Raw genomic sequence first — 20,773 nt, 5'->3', positions numbered from 1 at the left:
CCCCGGGAATTTAATTCGTCCGGTGTCGTTTTTATGTGATTTTAGCTCGCAGAGACATTAGTTCGAAACACCAACTGACATTATTTTGCTAACTTGCTAGTTTTAACCCTGTCTTAGGCGATGTACTTCATGGGAACCGCGGTGTACACTGTGCACAAACTTAGCGCAGGTGTGTGGATTTAAACCGTTATCAAACTAGCCTAATACGGATAGTTTGATAAAAGTTTATGTAGATGAATAGGAGGACATAAAGGAACGTAGTACAAAATTATTTTTCAGTAATAACTTTATTGAATTTTTAATAATTTGCATATTTACCAATAGAGTTTCATAACTAAATAGAAATACTTAAGTAGTAAAACATCTATTTTTATCATTTTTTGGTAAGTTTAACTCTCATTTAAATGAATATAAATATTGAGCAAAAATGAAAATTGTTCCTTTTTTTTGTCTTTGTAAATAATTTTTCGAATGAAGCTAATTTTCAGATGCGCTTGTGTTTCATTGTCTTGCTCGTTTCATAAAATGTAAACTTTTACGTTCTAGATCTTCATCTTCTTCAATAGGGTTTTCTGTTTCTTCCACAGGCTCTTCAGTTTCTGGACTTTCTGTTTCTGGTTCTGGTTCCGGCTCTGGAGTTTCTGTTTCTGGTTCCGGCTCTGGCTCCGTTGGTTCAGTTACAGTCGTTGGGTTTTCGGTAACTATTCCTTCAACAGGAAACTGATAGTTAGGTATATATTTAGCCAAGTGATTTTTTACTTTCTTCTCCAGGAAATTCTGAAGATATCCCTTAAAAAGTTTTGCTACGCCATTAACAATCGGTGACATTGCCCAAGTCAGAGGCCCTAGACCTGTAATTCTCGTTTCCATGCCTCGCATATCATCAATCACAAATTTCTCAAGTCTTCCTTTGCGGCCAGTTTTCGAATCAACACTAAACTCCATGTGCACTTCTATGTAAGCTAATTCGCCTTCGACGCTAACCGATGGACCCCAATTCATGAATTTAACAGTTCCAGAGTAGTGAAAATGTAACACCCCAGCTCCCAAATCAGCAGCTACATTTAATCGATCACCTTCTTCCCGAAGTTTGCAATGTTCTGGACGATGCAAGGTTTTTAAATTTTTAATATATCCATCATAAAGTTTAGCTTCGCCACTTACATTGACAAAAGCGACTTGTCTGTGGAATCCAATTCTGCTGTCATCAATCCTGTATGGATCATATTCCTCATCTGAATCAACGAACATCTGATACAGGAGTTTATCTACATATTTATCGCCTCGTTCAATTTCTTCATCCGAATACTCAGCTGAAAAAGTAAGCAAATTCAGGTTTTCAGACCGTGAAAAACAATGTGTATCATTAAACACAAAAAACACTTCATTAATACTAAACGTACAATTTCCAGTCGATTAATTAGTACTGTTACTTTTCAAATAATCATTATTGATGGATTGTGAAGTAGATTACATAATCTGGATCTTCAGTTTATAATAAAAAATATAATAATAAAATTAAATTAAAATACACAAGAAGCGTTTAGGATCAGAACTTTTATATGATAAACAAAAACCATTCAACACTTTGTCATCTACAATTTTTCAAAAGACTTTTTTCCCGTTAGAAAAAAATTTGGTGTGCCACTTCATTTTTGCTTTCTTTTTTTAAATTAGCGGCATTGTCTAATTATTTGCAGGTAAAAATAATTTGGATTGAGCTAGTTTTGAAACAAATTGGCCTTAGTTTATTTTTGTTACTTTTGGTTTCCATTGAAACTATATTTAAATTCATGTGATTTCTCACTTTTATCACATAACTAACCTCTACAGTTAAAAATGTGAGTTGTTTAATGTATTATAATAATGATATTGATTTTACTCATCTGAATTAGACTGGCGATATGGTAAAATGCATGGCTTGAGCCGATTTTGAAAACGTGTTTTTGGCAACGGATTTCGAACTTCTTGAGAAGAATTCATTCTAAATTGCTTAATCCCGTCATAGTATAGACAACGAAGCATCGTATTTTCACATTACGTATAAAAAAAACAAATGAAAAAAAAACTTTGAAAATTCATGGATTGAGCTGGTTTTGATACTAACCGACTCATATATTTTACAGAAAAAAAATCCTGTGGACGCATGAGAAAAGAAATGATATTTGATAGTAATACTGCAGTTGAAAGTTTAATCCCGTTAGTTTGATTGGTTACTGATAAAGGTAGTTTGAACGAGGTTTCTTATATTTGATGGAACACGCTTTGTGATGAATGGAAAAATTAGAAACAAAATGCACATATGAAAACAGAGAAAATATAGTACGAGAAAGAAATGTAATACTACTCGAGTAGCGAAAAAGAGTATGCAGACAGTTTTAATCTTGTTGGCAACACTGTCGAGAATCACCACTGTGTGAGTGCTAAATCATGTGACGTTTTACTTGTTTTGCTACCGTGTGTTAATATCGCCTGGCGTTTTCAGTTTATTACTCTTCGTAGGGCCTCTGTGACTATGTGGTAGAAGCTACATCTTCTAAGCCGGAGGCCGAGGGTTCGATTCCTGCCAGTGCCGTGGATGTGTTTTCCTCTCTTAGTGCCGTATTTTTTTCTTGTTCTGTCTTGTATATCAATTAACTTTGTTGTGCTATAACTGCCGGGATCTAAGCTACCCTGCGAGGCAAGTCATAAATCTCCAACCTCTTAAAAAAAAACTAAGCAGTTTTTAATTAAATGAAAAGAGAATAGCATCTAAATAAAAGTTCACATTCATACATAATTAATGAACATGCAACGAAATTTCAAGTCTATCTTACATATTTCTCTCTAACAAATAAAAATCCATTGGTGCGTACAACTACCTGTCATTCTCGGGATAAAAATTTACCGAAATATATTACTAAATCTATGTATTATAAAATGTTTTTGTTTTAACCTCATATAAAAACAGAATTTCATTAGGGTAAATGAATCAAACCTAAGGTTTTTTTTTTCAAGTTCTTCACGATCAATTTATTTATAAACTTTTAAAAAATGTAAAAAGGTTCCCCTATTCTGTATCTCAAAGCCATGCTAACGTAAGTCACATTATCACTACTTTGCAGGAGAGCGTAAAAACGGTTGTGTGGTGCATACAAAGGTTCGAGCTTGTGCTTTCATAGCACTGGTAAATAATTTCAATATTATTTTTTTTAAATCTAGAATTACATTGTTATGGCTCAATGCGTAATAGGGTTCTGCATACATTACAATAATTACTTGAAAATCACTATTTTTGAACTTACGTTCATCCGGAAAGAGGTGCAGAATTTGGAGAGAATTTTAAGCATGACTACCTTGAAAAAAGTCATATCACGGTAAGTAAGTAGTTACAAAATTATGCTTAAAATATTTTCAGGTCGAAGTTTAAAATAGTAAATCTGTAATGTGTGTGCAGATGTCTATCCTAAAACAAAGTAAGAAGCAGTAGTGCATGAAATTATTCTTGGAACTAATTATAAGAGAAAGAAGTTGCAAAAGAAAAGAGTATCTTTCAAAACATTTTGCCCTAATTTCAAAATTGCAGAAAAAAAAAGTTTGGGATTATTGATAATAGTGTTGAAGTCATTAATCTACTCAATTTGCATGATTAACATTTTAGAAACATTTGATTTTGGACACCTTTTTACCAATATCCCACTTGATTTTTTTTTTTTTTTCACTGTTTCTGAACTTTTCAAATTTGTTAATGATGAGGGGCGTGCCCAGAAGTTTGGGGCTCGTCACAGATGACTAATGCGAGCCCCCTCCATATTGTTTACTCTATATCCCTACATATAGTTCACCCCTCATTTTAAAAAAGTCGGGCCCCCTTCAGGTTCGGGCCCGGGCCAACAGGTGTCCTTTCTCCCTCCTCCTTGTTCACGCCCATCTTAATGACTCCCTCAATTTTAATGAGGAATCAATCTTTAATCTTTTTAAATTATGAGCCTATTTTTTTCAAAAATTATAATTCATGTTTTCAACAAATAAATGGTATTGCAATGGGAAACAATTGTGACTCTATATTACCAAAATATTTTTGGTTACACTATGAAAGGAAGTTTTATAACGAAATTAACTCTTGTGCAACTCATTGTTGCTGGATTGATTGATGACCTATTAAATGTATTTTTCGAATTTTTCTTAAATTAGTGAAAAATTTATGACAATTATTATGCAACACTCATAAATAAATAAATAAATAAATAAATAAACTAAAAAATATTAATTTCTCGGACATAAACATTAAAGTTGGTTCCAATTGCAATATTAAAACTCATGATAAAAGGCAGCCTGCAAGATTTTTCATATTGCCTTAGTAGAAGGGTTTTTATTGGCATTACTATTTCTCAAGCTATCAGAATCAAAAGAATATGTAATACAACCACTGCTTTTAACTATGAAATCTCGCTGCTTAAGAATAAGCTTTATGAGAATATTTTTTCAAAAATCGAGTTAAGAACATTTTCTTAAGAATGGCCTTTAGTAGGTGTGAAGCGTAAGTGTCCCGTCAATCTCGTGAGTTATTTTGCGGCATTATTAAAATATTTGAATTTTCGACCTTCGCCTCAACTGGCACGCTTTATGCGTTAGGGGAAGCTGTTGTACCCACGGACGTTGGTCGAGAAATTCCGGGTATCGTCCTCTCCAGTACCTCAGGAAGTTTCAACGCCATCAAACGAGCATCTAAGATTCTATCATATTTTCGGTTTTAGTAGGATCTAAGTAAAAAAAAAACCATGAGCAATATTTTTTTTTCGTCCGTCTTGGATTGTATTATTAATTTTTGTTGTTGGTATCATGTTTCCCTATATTTTGAAGGTTTTGTTTCTGATTTTTAAAGTTGTGAAACTAGTCCTGCCGATGTGAGTGGCTTGCAAAACCAAAATGGCGTACCTTTGTACCCAAGGACACATAAACATGTTTACCCACGGACGGCAATTTTTAGTCTCCCTGGGTCACACCTGAGTCTTCCAATGTGAAGTACCTCAAAATGGTGCCTTGTCATCAACGTCCGAAATTTGCTTTCAACAATGATGATGAATTTGAAGTCGGGCTTGAAGATATAGTGTTGAAGTAACCCCCACCTGTTATAGGATCTTCAGACCGTCAATCCCACCTGTTTTCATATGAAGTGAACGTTTCTAGATTTTTGTTGGTTTATTCTAAACTAAGTTTTTTGTAATGGGTTAATTTTGTTAAAGGTTTTAATTTGCATATAAATTGAAGTTACAATGAAGCCTGTGTAAGTTGACCACTCGCGGTGCAGTACTTTGGCGATCAACTTAGACAGGTGGTCAACTTATAAAGGGCGGTAATATTTTTTTTTGTCATTTCTTGCACCATGTATTCATTTTTTGAGGAATTCACCCTTACTCTTGCTGTTCAACTCACTTTCATTGTTTAACATTACTGAAAGTGAAACAATAATTAAAAATACTATTCAAATAATTTTGTTAGTTTTTCCTTGTTTTTAACTATATTAGACACTTTAGTTTTAGAAATTCCATATATGCCAGCTAATATTCTCTGGCTTTTTCCGTTTTCAGTTAATTTTAATGTTTTATACTTTTTATTAATCTCAAGTTCAGCTAACTTTCTTTTTGAAACCTTTTTATGTAAAACTTATAGCACAAAGAGCAACAAGTTCGACTCTCCCAGTTCATAAAGGCAAAATCAAAATGTCTATCTCTTAATCCCTTGCACCAGAAACATGTAACTTTACTCATTAGCAAGCCCAGATCTGCGAACCCGCAGTGCGAGAGGCCCGCGTCCTAAAAGGGGCTAACGGCCCTAGAAAATGAAGAAAAAATAGAAAAAAAAAATCTAGCATTAAGGCTTATTCACTTTACTAATAGACACTGCTGGCCACTAGGGAGGGGCCCTACATATTTTGTGCAGGAGAATCAAAATGTATAGATCCGGGCCTGCTCTTTTTAGCACAATTCCTGTGTCACAACATATTATAACGGAAAGGAAAGACTTTGAACTTTTCTACTGACATCTATTTTCATTGAACAGAGTACAAAAAGCTATATCTCAAATAGAACAACAAATGAAAAACAAGTTTGGAGAATAAAGAGCAGCATTAAGCTTTATGCTGCTGTTTAGTTAGTAAAATGCTGTTCTGTCATCACAGCATTAAAAACATTCTTGGAAAGCTATGAAAATAATAATAATAAAAATTAAAAAAAAATAACTAATAAAATGAAATAATTTGCTGAAGAAAGTTAAAAAAAATAAACCAAGTGGTCGACTTACAAAGGGCATTTTACAATACTCCAAACCAAATTTGGCGAACATTAGTGGTCAAGATAGACAGGTGGTCAAGATAGAGAGGTGGTCAACTTACAGAGGTTTTCCTTCATTATACGAGATAGGACTCATTCCGTTCCCGACAAAAGCGGTCAACATAGACAGGTGGTCAACTTACAAGGGTGGTCAACTTTACAGGTTTTACTGTATTATGCAGGTACAGAGAGAGCCATACTATCATGAATCTAGTTAATTTTTTTGTTTAAAAACATATTAATTATTCAAAACATCATTAACTCCCTTTAGAGTAATAATTTTTTTAAAGAGTTCATTGATGTTAAAAATTAAGAAAAATTAAATAAGGGGAAAAAAACCTTCGATTAATTTTCAAAGTTTAATTTCTGTTGGATATTTTGTTTACTGTTATTTTCAATGGATGTTTGAAGTATCTCAATATAAAATGGCATATGAAAATGTATTGAGTATAATTGAGTTCCTCTGACCTATTTACATATTATTTTTTTATATGTCCATGGGTACAAAGACACTTCTCCGCGGGTTGAACGGGGTGTTGTACCCATGGACAAAAAAGATGGTTTTTAAGAAAAAAATTTTGAAGTTGAAAGTTTTGAGATTTTCACCTGACAAAAATTTCCAAATTATATGATAAGTTGTAGATTCTGTCAGAAAATTTTACTGATCGATTATCCATTCCCAGAGACCAGCAAAAATCGAAAAGTAAATTTTGTCCGTGGGTACAGCAGCTTCCCCTATGAGTTTTTTTATGATTCAATGTTTTTACTGGCATTTTTTTATGTCCGTCTTTGTGGAAAACTACTATTAATAGCCGGTTGGCTTCTAATAATTGAGTTAAAATCCCTGCTTTTAATTTTTTGCTTTAAGCTTCCCTTTATTACCTACAATTTAGCATTTTAACTTCTGTCCGATGCGATTTTGTATAGTGTGTATATAGAAATTACTAATATTTTGCACTTGATTTCAATGCCATATGCTGAAAATTCAGCATTTCAGTTAATAATTGATTAATTTAATTATTATAGGTGACAGAAAATGAAAATAAAAAACGAATTAATTTTTAAGCGTGCTTGAAATTTTAATGCACTTTTCACAATCTTAAATTGAACGTAAAAAGGTTTTACACAGGTAAATAAATGAAAGTCAAAAATGGAAAAATACTGAAGAAATGCTTCTTTATTTAAAAAAGAAAGAAGAGAAAAAATAAAATAATCAACTGGAACAATTGCGACTTTAGCACATAAAGAATCTCTTCGGAAGATACATAGGAAGGAAAATATTCATCAGGAAATGATATTAATGCATAGGGAAGTACAGTCTTGAATGAACTTCTTTCTTTTAATCGCCTATCCAAATTGTGGCACATCATGTTCTTTCAGTAAATGCGGTGTAAAAACGTTCGTTGAGTCAAAAAAGCGAGAAAACTAATTCGTTATTACGCAACTCACGTATTTTCCCTGCACACCGTCCCTGCTTCGAATATCATTTAAAGGTAATTTGGAGGCCAGATCAGGTTGCATAGCTGAATGACTCCCTGCATGTGTGGGAAAATGAGGAATTCTTTGATCCTGCACGTGGGGCACTTTTAGGAACCGGGAAATTGTTAATAAGCTTCATGCAGGCGTTGCTAAATTTCATGCAGGCGTTATTGACTCCCGAGTGTAATCAGATTTTCAGCGATTTGTTTCACTTTTAACTGGTTAGATGATTTCTTTGCATCGTAAGGGTTGAGGTGGGTTGTATGTAATTCCATCATTATACAAGGTTTTCACAAACTAGTTGGCTAAAAGGAATGATTTATTGAATGCAATTTTCAAGAAAAAAAAGTGTAATTACCTATTGATGCGAGATGGAGAAAAATGTCCAAGTTTACTTTTACAAATATTTGACGTCATTTCCTTTCGTTAGTTTGCAAATATACCATCGGTAAAACAGTTATTGTAACAGATTCGTCAGCATGCTTCCGTCAATCAAATTAATTGCAGAGCATATTCTTGATTTTAAATCAGAAATGGATGCAAGAAGTAGCGGAATGCGCACTTCATCCTTTACAAAGTGTGCACTGCAGTTCATTTAATCTATGGAAACATGTTAACAAATCTGGCAGAAGCTGATTTATCGAAGGGACATTTGCAGACTTCCGAGTGTGTCAAAAACCGCGTGTGCGCTTGCACCGTCATCTGATGCTTCGGTTTACGTAGCAACATCTATCGTGTACACCAGACAAAAATTTACCAGTATTTTTGCTGCATTAAAAATACTAAACTTGTTTTCTCCTTATTCGTGTCCTGTCTTTCTTGTGCATTGTGTCGTCACTATCGTGTCAGGAAAGCGTATCCGACCAAGCATTGTTATGTGATTTCTCATAGTCTAGGTGTACTTTATCTGCCCTGAAAGTCTGTAAACGCTGTACTGATACACCCTGTATAAATACCTGTCTTTCTTTTTTTCAAAATCTATATTCTTATTATAATATATATATTCTCATATATATATATATTATAGTCTATTTTCATGTAACTAAAACGATAGTAGTTAAAACGTAACATCATGCTTAAAGTTTAATCCACCTCTTTGATATTAATGAACATTGCAATTTTCTCAAGTATTAAACTATTGAAGAACGGAAAGTCATATTTACCTTGTGCGAAAGTTGAAATTGTTGCAAATGCAATGATCAAAATAACTTTTCGTAAGGACAACATTTTGGACCTGAAAAAAAAAATGTTGTTGAGTAAAAATAATACAATTACAAAATAATAGGTAAGCAAATAGTGTTGAAAGTTTTGGATAGTGATTATTTTTTCTTGAAAAACTTTAAACCTCATGAACATTTGCAAAGTTTCATGTGGAGTTCATTGGACATAAAGCTTATTATTTGATACGAAAACTTGATCAACAATAAGACAAGTTTTTTCGTCCGACAGTTATTAACTAACTTACTGTTCAAATTTTCTCCGATAGTTTCTAAAACATAATTACAGTACAGTACTAAACTACACTAATACTACAGTACTAAACAACTCGTTACGTCATCCAGTTTCCATCATCTAGTCCTGTCATCCACAACTCCAGTTTCGCCCCTGATGGGGATTATTAGTATAGAATATTCATAATGGAACTGAAGGCAGTAAACCTTTCATGTAAACCGCGGTTACCTTCATCCTGGTAGTTAAAAGTATTCAGTACTAGTGAGGGGTCTGTAAAAGTGCTTTCAACCAGTCCTCGGAAAGTGAAGGTAAAAGTTAAGTTTTTTTCCTGTAATTGTCTCTTATCCGAAGTTCCAATACCAACCTCTGAATGCTGTGACAATCTGCGTGGTTTTTTACTTGTAATTATGTCTAAGCTCCGGCTAAGGGGTGATTTATTGTAGTTGTATGAAAAAGCTAGTTAATCCTTAAAAACTCCAGAAATAAAGATTTTTTTTTTAAATATCGGGTAGATTTTTAAATCTACGATAATCATTTTGTGCCATATTAGCAATTTCATTTATAAATGCAAATCAATATTCAAGCAAACGTGTGCTGTTTTTTACTTATTACTGTTTTTTTTTATCAGTCAAGGTAATTTTTTTGTCTTATGATTTATGAATGAGATTAGTTTAATGATAGCATAAATTTTCCCTTTATTTAAGAGCGTATGTTCTGAAAAGGAAGATTTTCAAAACAAAACATTAAGAAATGTATGGAAAGGGAAATCATCTGCTTAATATATAATTAATTTTTCTTTATAATGGGGCTGCCCTAGGCTATACTTAGCCTTTTGTAGAACCATTGCGATTCCCCGATACGATATTTAGACTTTCACGTACCACAGTTAAAGCGCGGATGTTAATGGCACACATAGTTTTGACGCCCAGTTTCGCACCAGATGGAGGCATCTGGAATCTCGTCGATGCGAAATTGCACTAGGGCAGAGGTTCTCAAACGGTGAGTCGTGACCTCCTGGGGGGTCACGAGGTATGGAAGAAAAGTTTAAAGAAAATTAATTTATTGATGTATTTTTATTAATTTAATTAATTTTGGAAAATTAATTTATTGCTGTCATAAAACTTCTCCAAAATTTTAAAATCAGTAGAATCTACTGCTGTCTCTTATTATAAAATAATTCAAGAGACAAAAAATCATGTTTATTTTAATAGTTACTTGTGTTTCTAACTACTTAACCATATGTGTAGTTTTTAATTAGGGTTATTTTAGGGTTTAGACAGAGTTAAAACTGGGAGGGGGAGCAAAATACTTAGTCTGAAAAGGGTGTTGCAATATCTAAAGTTTGACAACCCCTGCACTAGGGCTTTGCCGTGAGTATTCAAAGTAGGGCCGTAACCAGACTTTTGTTTCGGAGATGGTTTTACCAAGCACATTCTTTGAAACATTTATAGGGTCTATTAAATTTTGTTTAATGTGTATTCTTTATTGATTTTTGTTACTGTAGACTATTTAAACGGAAGGAGGGGCTGTTTTTACAAAACGCCATATTGTTATATAATAAATGAATTGCTCAATAACTACCGTAAACACACAATGAGTTGAAACAATTTTTATGTCACACTAATTTAATTTCACAAATAAAAATAAAATAAAATAAATAAATAAGGGAAAGCATTTCTTTGGATGAAAAATTTCGGAGGGGGTTTGAACCCTATAAACCAACCCCTTGCCTATGGCCCTGATTCAAAGTCAAACTAATACTCAAGACTACTTTTACAAACCGCATAAAAATTCATAATTTGAAGCATTTGCTCATTATTATTATTATTAATATATTTATATTATTATTATTATATATTGAGTGCAATTATAACTGAAGGGAAAAAACAATCCACTGTTCCCTGTGTTACATATAAAAAAAGAAAAATAATAATTTTTAATAAAATATTACAGACATATTAGAAAATATAAAACTAAAATTCCCCTTTTACTCCGTTTGAAAAGAAAATAATAACACTTGAAACGAAGAAATTTTGCAGCTCTGACCTTTTTATCAGAGACAATGACTCTTTGAAGGGGGGGGGGGGGGGGGCATTTCTAAAAAAAATATGTAACTTATTTATTCGAAGCAATTTTTAAAAATATAACTACTTCGTAAATGCATCTATAAAGGCATTGTGGAGCAATTTAAATATTTAAAAATCAAGTTTGACCAGTAATGGTTCAAATTGAACACAAGTAACACCACGTGAAACAAGCAGTCTAAAGGGAAATTTATTTTAAGAAAGGCAATACTCTAACTTTTAAAAATAAATAGCATTTTTATCCAACTAATAAGACAAAATATCGGAACAATTTAAAGATTAATTTTCCAGAGTAACGTCGTTATTTTTTTATAACTCTTAATCCAAATTATTAAAACAATAAAAGAGATTAATTATTTTTCTGATCATGAAATAAAATACTTCTAGGCAATGCATACTAACAATAATACTTCCATAAAAGAAGAAAATTTAATCTTTCTTACCTGTGTCGGAATCGGGTAAAATGTGAATATCTGTAGCATCTGGATATCGTTGTGCTTTCTTATCTTTTGTAATTGTTTCTAAATTTTGATTTCATTTAATCCGCAAGCGTGAGAAAAAAAGCAGTTGTCGTTTTGCATCTTCTATGATGAGAAGACTATTTCCGTTAGAACTTAAAAAAATAATCTTGGCGGCACAGAATCGATGATTAGCGACATCCATGGAAAAGCGATGTTGTACTATATTAAATCGGAAATGTGAAATAGTCTACCATGTTCTTTAAAAATGGGAATTGAACATTTCATGTGAAAACAAATATAATTGGACATTTTTTTCCAGACTATTGCTTAAAAGGTTTAAATAAGTCAAGTAAAATTATTATACCTGAAATTTAAAAAAAAAAAAAGAAAATTAAACTGCACAGTTTCCAAAAAATGTCATTTCTTTTTCCTTTTTGCATTTTTTAGTTACTAATGGATCTAAATTTATGATGCGATTTGAACATTTCATGTGAAACCAAGTATAATTGGACATTTTTTACAGACTCTTGCTAAAAAAGGTTTCAACAAGTCAAGTAAAATTATTATATTATATCTGAAATTTAAAAAAATAAATAATGATAATAAGCTGCACAGCTTCTAAAAAATATCATTTCTTTTTTCTTTCTTTTTTCTTTTGCATTTTTTAGTCACTAATGGTTCTAAATTTATGATCTGAAATAAATTTGTTTTAGAGATATTCAAAGTATCCTAAGCTTTGTCATCCAAATACTTGACAGCTAAGAGTGGACGGAGAGTATCGACTTTATTGCATTTTATAAGTTGGAAAATGAGATGTCAAGAAACCTAGAAATTTACAAGCATTATTGGTGTTGGTTTTCTTACCATTACACTTTTTACATACGTTTTTCTCAGACTTCTGCTTTTGTTGATCCACTAATCAGAAGGCTTTTTTTCTGTTTAAGATATTGAAATTCTTTGAAGATGTTTCCATATGTGTGTGCAATAAAAGTTAGTATGACTTTAGGTCATATATTGGTATTTTTTTTAAATCAAAGTCAATATTTATGGAATTTTACTTTTTCCGAAGCTGATTTATAAAATCATTCTTAAATTTCAGTGCAGAGTCGGATTTTTAATTCCATTCTAACTTTTGATATCTACAGCTTAATAAATCAAGATCAATACAAATTTTGAGAAGATATCAAAAATTAAGCATTTTATGGAAGTTTTTAGAAGCTTCAAAAAAATTTCGATAGTTATAAATAAATGTTTGGAAAATTGACCTATTTTTAAGAATTTGTTTAAATTATTAGATGAAAACTATTCATTAATTACTTTCAATAATAATGTTTGTATTACTCTCAATAATACAAACATTTTTGTAAAAAGGGTACTGTGTAGCCTTAATAACGTTAAAGCATATTACTTTCATTCAAAACAAAAATAACAGAAAAAATTGTTCCAAGTTTGTTAATATATTTTGAATAAAACTATTGAACCATATATTAATGAACATCAAGCAATACGTAAAACAACCTACTAAACAGGTCACAAATTGTAATTGAATTTTTTATTTGTTCGTTTCATTTGTTTCGTTGATTTGCTTAGTGACATAGCTGATGAAAGAAAATGATTTCCAAATATTCGTTTTTTAAAATTAAATAGTACTACAATTACATCCTTTATACGGTTTATTCAAAATTAATCGAAAAATGTATGAATGTTATTAAGTTGAAATTAGTTTTTTGCTCAATTCCATTGTGCATGTTAGCGTGTTTTGCTATCATATTTCGTATCGACGTCGTAATAGCTTAATGAAGTTTTTTTTTTTTTTGTTTGAGAAAGATGCATGTGGTAGAGAAAACTAATGGTGGATCGACAACTTGATACATTGCTTCAAACGTCATTCAAACAGTTTTATCACAAACACATTTCAATAATGTTACCATTACATTTTTAGAACATATGAGTTAATCGGTATAACTTGCTAAACAATCAAGCTCCAATACGAAAGACATTTTGTAATTGATAAAATCTTGCAAAAGGGTTGTCTTAACATTATCATGAATATAAACTTCTCCAAATTTGAATGGGTAACCTTGTAATTAACACTAAATTTAACTTTGCGTACAAATGTTTGTTAAATTTGGTTTCGCCGTTGCTTTTGAATGAAATCATGAAAAATCAACCTCGTAATGTTTGAACCTTATCCGGTATTTTTAGTTATAAGATCTAAACTACTAAGGGTTATGGTTTTTTTTTCCACTATTTTTTTTTCTTCTATAAAACTATGAGCCAAAGGGGATAAACCAAAATACCAGTGATAAAGTTAAAAACCACCAAAGAACCAACTAGAAAACCTATTGATTCTTTGGTGGTTTAAATAACATTTTCATTGACTGTTTGGTTAATCCTCTATTCTTACTATCGCTACGTTGCTTTTGTCAACATTTTACATTCATAAACTCCTGCGTTAAAAAGTACTCCTTGTATCCCGTGACACGTGATATTTTTTATTTTTATCTTGTGTATTTTTCACATTAATTTTAATTTTACCTTTGTGTTTGTTTTTGATACATCATAAACCTTGACCTGTCGACTAGCATGTCAAAAATTATGAATGTATTATGTTGATACATTCAACGTAAACTGTTAATGGTCAGAAAACAATCAATTTTCCCATTCAAGCTTATTTTGAATCTCTAAATTCGTTTTTGTTGTCCAAATTAGGACATCCTGCCAGAACTGTAAAGTGAATGTTTAGTTCAGTATGAATACGTTTCGTTATGAAACTTATTTCAACAGTTGAAAAGGGCACTTGATGTCGCTTCTCACCTTACTTATTATCTTAGTAATTGAGGAGGAAAGAACTCTTTCAAAAAGAGTTAAATTACTAGCCCAACAATTTTTGGCACGAGCAAATAACTGTCTCTAGCGAATAAGCAATAATAATGAAGAATTTTGCAACTCATTTTAGTTTCTGCTAATTTATTTATTTCTGCTAAATTATTCGCAATAATTTAGTTATTGAACTTTAAATGCTGGGAAAAATGGTTTTGGTTGATTTGATAGGATTAAATAATAATTTATTGGGCTCGTAATGAGTGAATGAAGTTTTGTACGTTAAAACTACTACTATTTCTAACGAATAACTACTATGATGAACTAAAACGAAGGACATAACAACACTTTTTTTGTGAGTACAAAATATTTAATACTGTGACTTTTCATTAGCTAAGAATAACCAACGTAGATAACTTTTTTTTTTATTAAACTCCTTTTGAAAGACACCTCTTAAATTCGGAACGTTTCTTTTTTTCTTCGAACTGTCAGAACTTTCTTTGTACGCAGACATTTCTGCGTGATTTTAGAGACTTTTTTTGTGAGTGCAAACTATTTAATACTGTGACTTTTCACTAGCTAAGAATAACCAACATACACAACATTTTTGTTTATTAAACTCTTTTTGAAAATCACCTCGAAAATTTGGAACGTTTCTTCTTCGAACTGTACAACGTATGCTATATGACATTACTCTTATGCAGAAGTGTTCATGAAATAGTTCATCTGTTGGAATTATCTTTCTTCGTTCAACATTAATTAATTTAATTCAGAGGTAAATGAATCTTTATCTTGAATCTTTTAAACTAATAACCGCATGAGTTTACATGTCTTTGACCCAAATATGTCCAACTTAAGGATAAAAACTAAACATTTTCCCAAAACCCGCAACTTGGGTGTGATAGAATTGCACATGCATTTTGTGGTTTTCTCTGAAGGTAAGCAAATCAATCACACGAATACTTTCTTGGATTCTATTCATCAAAATTTTCTTTTACTAGCGAAGATAAACGAGTTTTTCCTCTCTGAATCAGACGAAAATAATTTCTCTATCTCGGAATATTTTTGTTCTTGGAAAGCGAAAAAAGTGGAGGAAAAATTATTTATGAAATGTGATCTCAACATCGAACTTATATTACCGCAAACCATTTCATCTAGATAACCGTGCAACATGTCCTAAAGCAAGGTGACACGTTTTTCTTCTATTTTGAAAAAAAAAGGTGAAATGTTTAAATTAATTCATCTTACTTATGTACGATTTTGTCCCGCATCTTGTCCAATCCATGAAAATGTTAGCGCAATCTTTCTTTTTAAAATCTTCCATTATGTAAAGGATAAATTTTTCTTTCAACAAAAACGAACGAGGGCCGTGGTATCCCGATCGGTAGAGTGTCGGATTCGGGGCCGGAGGGTCCTGGGTTCGAACCTCGATGGTCGAAGACCCACCGTCGTCATTAAAGGGGACTGGGCGACGTTAAATATGCTCATGGTCTCAATGTCCTCCAAGTGAAGCGATACCTCTGGGGGGTGCTAGCACCAGGTAGCTATTAGCACCTGGACTAGTTCTAAATTCTCATAACCTGTTCGATCCGGTGATGGTGCTGCCATCTATCGATATATAAAATAATGGAGGCAAGGCACTTAGTATGCTGTCCTCGACATAAATACAGTTGTAGTCAGTTGTGACTCTGAATAGGAATAGGAAAAACGAACGACAAACTTAATTAAAAAAAATAATTATAGAGCTAAATTCCAAACATAACTTAAGGAAAAGTGCAAGTAAAACATAAGTTCTAGCCAAATGTAAAAGGTTAATTCACTCTCCAAGCAGTAGTGATAGTCATTTAAGTTGTATTTAAGACATATCGATTAACTTGAATTTTTTTTAGCGTATTTGACTTAATGCTAATAAAAACTAGAAGGCTCAATGCTGCACTCAATGCTCTTACAATGTTAGTAAATGAGTTTATTTTATAAAATACTAGTGGTACCCGCACGGCTTTGCCCGTAGTAGAAAACTTAAAAAGTCTTTTGGTTCGCCTGTATATTTACAAATAATGTATGGTGAATTTCTCGCCAATTGGCTTACCCATGTTACTGTTCCACGTCATGATAACTTGGTAATTTACTCGTCCATTTTTACGATAATTTTTCTCGGGAAAATGCTCTTAAAATTGTAATAGAAAAAGAACAAAATCGAATTAAATAAAATTGCTTCGAGGTGCACACCACCATGCTACAAACTAACTTCGTGCCAAATTTCATGAAAATCGGCCGAACGGTCTAGACGCTATGCGCGTCACAGAGATCCAGACATCCAGAGAGACTTTCAGCTATATTATTAGTAAATATAAAGAAGTTGCCAATGTTGTATACAGCTCATTGCACCATTTAATCGTTCTGACGTTACTGATTTTAATCTGGTTTTGAAGTTATTGAAATTGGTCTTCTTACATTGTAGTATTGACAGAAATCTTGTGATGTTGTGAAGTACAAATAGGGAATTTTTAAACGCTTAGAAATTTTATTTTTCTGCCCTAAAGTTCGCTCTTAAAAAAAATAGCTACAAGTATTTTATTAAGTTTGATTATTTTTTGTTCAACTCAGAAGTATTTGAATAGTTGATGATACAACCTAATTCTAATATATTAACCTTAAATAAATGTGGAATATGACGTAATGAATGAAGATGCTTTCATTTACGATAGATATATTTTTTTGGGGGGGGGAGGGGGAACTTATTTATTTGAACATATGTAGACACATATTATACTAACATAAAGGTTAATTTTTGCACGACATGAAAAATACATAGATTATAAATTATTTGTATTCTATAATTTAAAATATTAATTTTGCCCATAGAGGACACATATCGCACCCAGGCAAGAAAGTGAAAACACTCAAAAAACAGCATTGGAGAAAATCAAGGTTTTACGCAATAGTAGTTTTGAGTAATCTAGTCTCAAATATTACTTTAGTGGCAAAAACATTATAGATTTGATGTTTAGAAGTTAGTGTTTTGTTGTCTAACTTAATAGTGCATGCTCAATGTGTTTCTTCTAAGTTATGAAATTTTAATGATGTATAAACTATTGATGACATTGTTTTTACGTGCCCACGCACCAGTTATGTAAGCTACCTTTGCGCAGTTTTGTGTCAACTAAGAGCTTTAAGTTTATATTTTAGATAAATATTTAGGGGTGCGTTTTTCCAGAATTTTGAGTAGTGTTACTTTCTTTGCCGTGTGTGTGTGCGTTGCGATATGTCTCATAATCCTTAAAGGTTTAATGAATACTGGGCACGAAAAAGTTCAATTGTATCATTGAGATTTTCTTAAAACCTGAATAAGTGATGTGGTAGGAAAACGAAACAACACACAGAATATTCAGTAAGTTACCGCCCTATAGCCAGGGCTAAGGCAGAAATACATGAAATACGCCGCCAGCTTATACTTACTGAATATACCTGCCTTGCCTTCAATATTCGAGTTGAACTGAACCTTTGCTTCGGTCACTTGTCTGGTCATAGTCCAGTCAATAGATACATTTTACCTTGCAAAAAATGGGGTCAAAGATTTTATTTTTTAAATTTGTACATATTGGTGCCGACATGGAAAAACCAAGTTATCCAACACGAAAGATCCCGGGAGAACATTTGGGGGACAAAAAACCACAAAAATTAATGACTTTTTTTATTTTTTTCAAAATATCTCCGAAATGGTTCAACTTAGAAAAAAGTATTAAATATAAAGTTTAAAGAACATTAAATTTCCTACATTTTTCGTATTCACAACTTTTTTGTAGCACAAATAGCAAGCTTGCTATACCTCCTTGAAAATAGGCAGTTTTCCTCCACTCCGAAATAAAAAGCTTTCACACCGAAAGCAAGGCGTCACAATTATTAGAACTTGAATAGAAGTTTCAGTTTCAGGGAGTTTATCGACAGTTTGAGTTTCTTGCTCCCCCCCCCCTGCCGGACACAGAGTAGCAGTTCTGGCTGACAGATTAGTTCCCACTAGACTCGAAAAACATACGATGTAATATGAAACTGAAATACATATATGCACATTCATTTAAAGCACATACGACGATGCAATAATAAAAAAAAACCCTTCCCCACTGCTCACGGACTAACATTTTTGGTCTGACAGAGGTAGTCTTCATCGGACTCCAATAACAGATGATATATTGCAGTTTGTAACTGGATTACACAATATATACATTCATTTGAGGCATATAATTCGTACATTCTAGTCTAATTATTGCAAACAAAGATGCGATTTTTAAATATTAGTGTGAAGGAACGAATATCAGGCAGCTAATAAGCAAACACAATCATGCTTCCTTTGCTGATACAATAATAATAATAAACACTCCCCCACCGCTCACGAACCAATATTTCTGGTCTGACAGAGGTAGTCTTCATCAGACTTCAATAACATATGATTTATATTGCAGTTTGTGATTGAAATACATAATCTTCACATTCATTTAAAGCACATAATTTCGTACCATCTATTCTATTACAAGCAAAAATGCGATATTTGAATATAAATGTGAATGAATAAATATTAGGGTGCTAATAAGCAAACAATAGACATAATAATGCATAAATGAAGGTACAATAGTAATACGTGATGAACAGTTTGAAAAAATCCTGCAGAAACTGATTTTTTTGAGGCATGAAAAACCCAAAAGAATTACCTTTCAAAATGAAAGTCCAACTGTAGAAGCTTTAATACATACATCTACATTACAGGGAGATTCATTCGGCCTTAAAGCAAATAGAGAAAGGACAACAAAATACGTTGTTTATCTTCTTTGAAGCCGTTTTGAAGGCCCAGGTTCTCCCGATTCACCATCTGTAGGGCGCAGAAAGAAGCTGTGGTTCTTTAATTATTCATCTCCTTGATGTTGCGGTGATTCCAAAAGCTCCTGGTACAAATCATCTCCTTCGGCAGTCTCATCCAAAGATGAAATTTCTGAAACATTTTCACATTTTGTGCCACTGCAGTGTTTGCACGTGCTGGAGCATTTTAAACCTGCCTTGTGACAAGAACAAGCACTTGTACCATTTTTCTTGAGGTACAAAGTACAATCTTCAAACGATTCTGAGTAACTGAATCTCTTTTCGTGTCAACAGACATTGGATCTCGCGTTCTGCGTTCCCAACCCCATTTCTCTGGATCAATTATGTTGCCCAACCAACTTTGAATTTGGTGGTAGCACCGATATAAGTGGTAACGCCCAGCATCCGCCCCCCCACCCACCCCGCACGTTGGAGGTAGCCCTGCAAGATTTATTTTAGAACTGTGTACTAGTTTTATGAAAAGATTATATCGCAAAGTATCCAAAGATAGGTTTAAATACTTTACGTCACCTGTGTATAATATTTTCAAAATGTTTTCTCCAGCTGCAGCTACGGCATCATGATTACTGATTGGGTCCATAAATGCTTCAATAGCTTCCCTTAATTCAGGAGTTTTTTTGACTATTTTGTACAACTTAATTTTGCCTTGGCCAAAGATTGCCGAAGTCACACCCACTAAACGCATGGATGAAAAGAATATTGCTGGGGTCAAACTTAAAAGATTTAGTGGGGGAAAAAATCAAATCACAAGCATTCCCTCTTCCAGGTTTTAAAAAGAACAAGTTGCTGAAAGGCTGTCCTAAAGCTGTCATCAGCACCAACAGATCTCATCTATATCCTCTCGCCCACTATAAGAACCTTTTCAATTTCCTTCGCTTTTGAAAGAGTAGTAAGTAAGTCGGCATCTTCTTGAGTCTGCCTGACTTCAATGTCAAACTCTTCGAAATATGTTTCGCATTCATTCAAACTGATTTCGCAATTTAAAAAAAAAGAAAAAAAAAAGAACACCTTGGTCAGGCGTAATCATTTCTAGAAAAAAAATTGTAATACAGAACGCACAGATTGATAAAACATACTCTCGCTCGAACTCTGAAGTGACCAATATGAGTAGCTATTGAGTCGATTCATCTCATTTGGACAGAAAAAGGGGGGGGGGGTAGAATGGGGGTGTTTTGTTTAAGTTAAAAGGAACGGAGGCATTTACCCTCAGCTGAGAGTAAGACAAATCATTTCCAAGGTTAAGACTGCCGTCGTATCTCCTTTTTTCCTCCGTTATCCGATGCGCTTTCAC

General features: G+C 32.8%; 1 protein-coding gene across 1 annotated transcript; it reads right to left on the bottom strand.

Moving 5' to 3' along the window:
- Positions 1 to 281: 281 nt before the first annotated feature.
- On the bottom strand, positions 282 to 9,021 carry LOC129218681 (uncharacterized). Its single transcript, XM_054853002.1, has 2 exons — positions 8,954 to 9,021; positions 282 to 1,313 (listed from the first exon to the last, which is right to left on the bottom strand). Exons 1-2 carry the CDS (start codon positions 9,015 to 9,017, stop codon positions 502 to 504), a joined length of 876 nt encoding a protein of 291 aa, XP_054708977.1. The 5' UTR covers positions 9,018 to 9,021; the 3' UTR covers positions 282 to 501.
- Positions 9,022 to 20,773: the final 11,752 nt, after the last annotated feature.

Source organism: Uloborus diversus, chromosome 3, assembly GCF_026930045.1.
Source record: "Uloborus diversus isolate 005 chromosome 3, Udiv.v.3.1, whole genome shotgun sequence".
In the NCBI taxonomy this organism is placed as follows: Eukaryota; Metazoa; Arthropoda; class Arachnida; order Araneae; family Uloboridae; genus Uloborus; species Uloborus diversus.
The sequence above is the reverse complement of the archived record's forward strand: the minus strand, read 5'-3'. Positions and strand labels throughout refer to the sequence as shown.

Excerpts from the sequence above, each read along its gene's own strand:
- LOC129218681 (XM_054853002.1), bottom strand. The coding sequence starts at position 9,017 with ATGTTGTCCTTACGAAAAGTTATTTTGATCATTGCATTTGCAACAATT. Across the intron at positions 1,314-8,953 it reads AATTTCAACTTTCGCACAAG|CTGAGTATTCGGATGAAGAA; the intron begins GTAAATATGACT and ends TTACTTTTTCAG.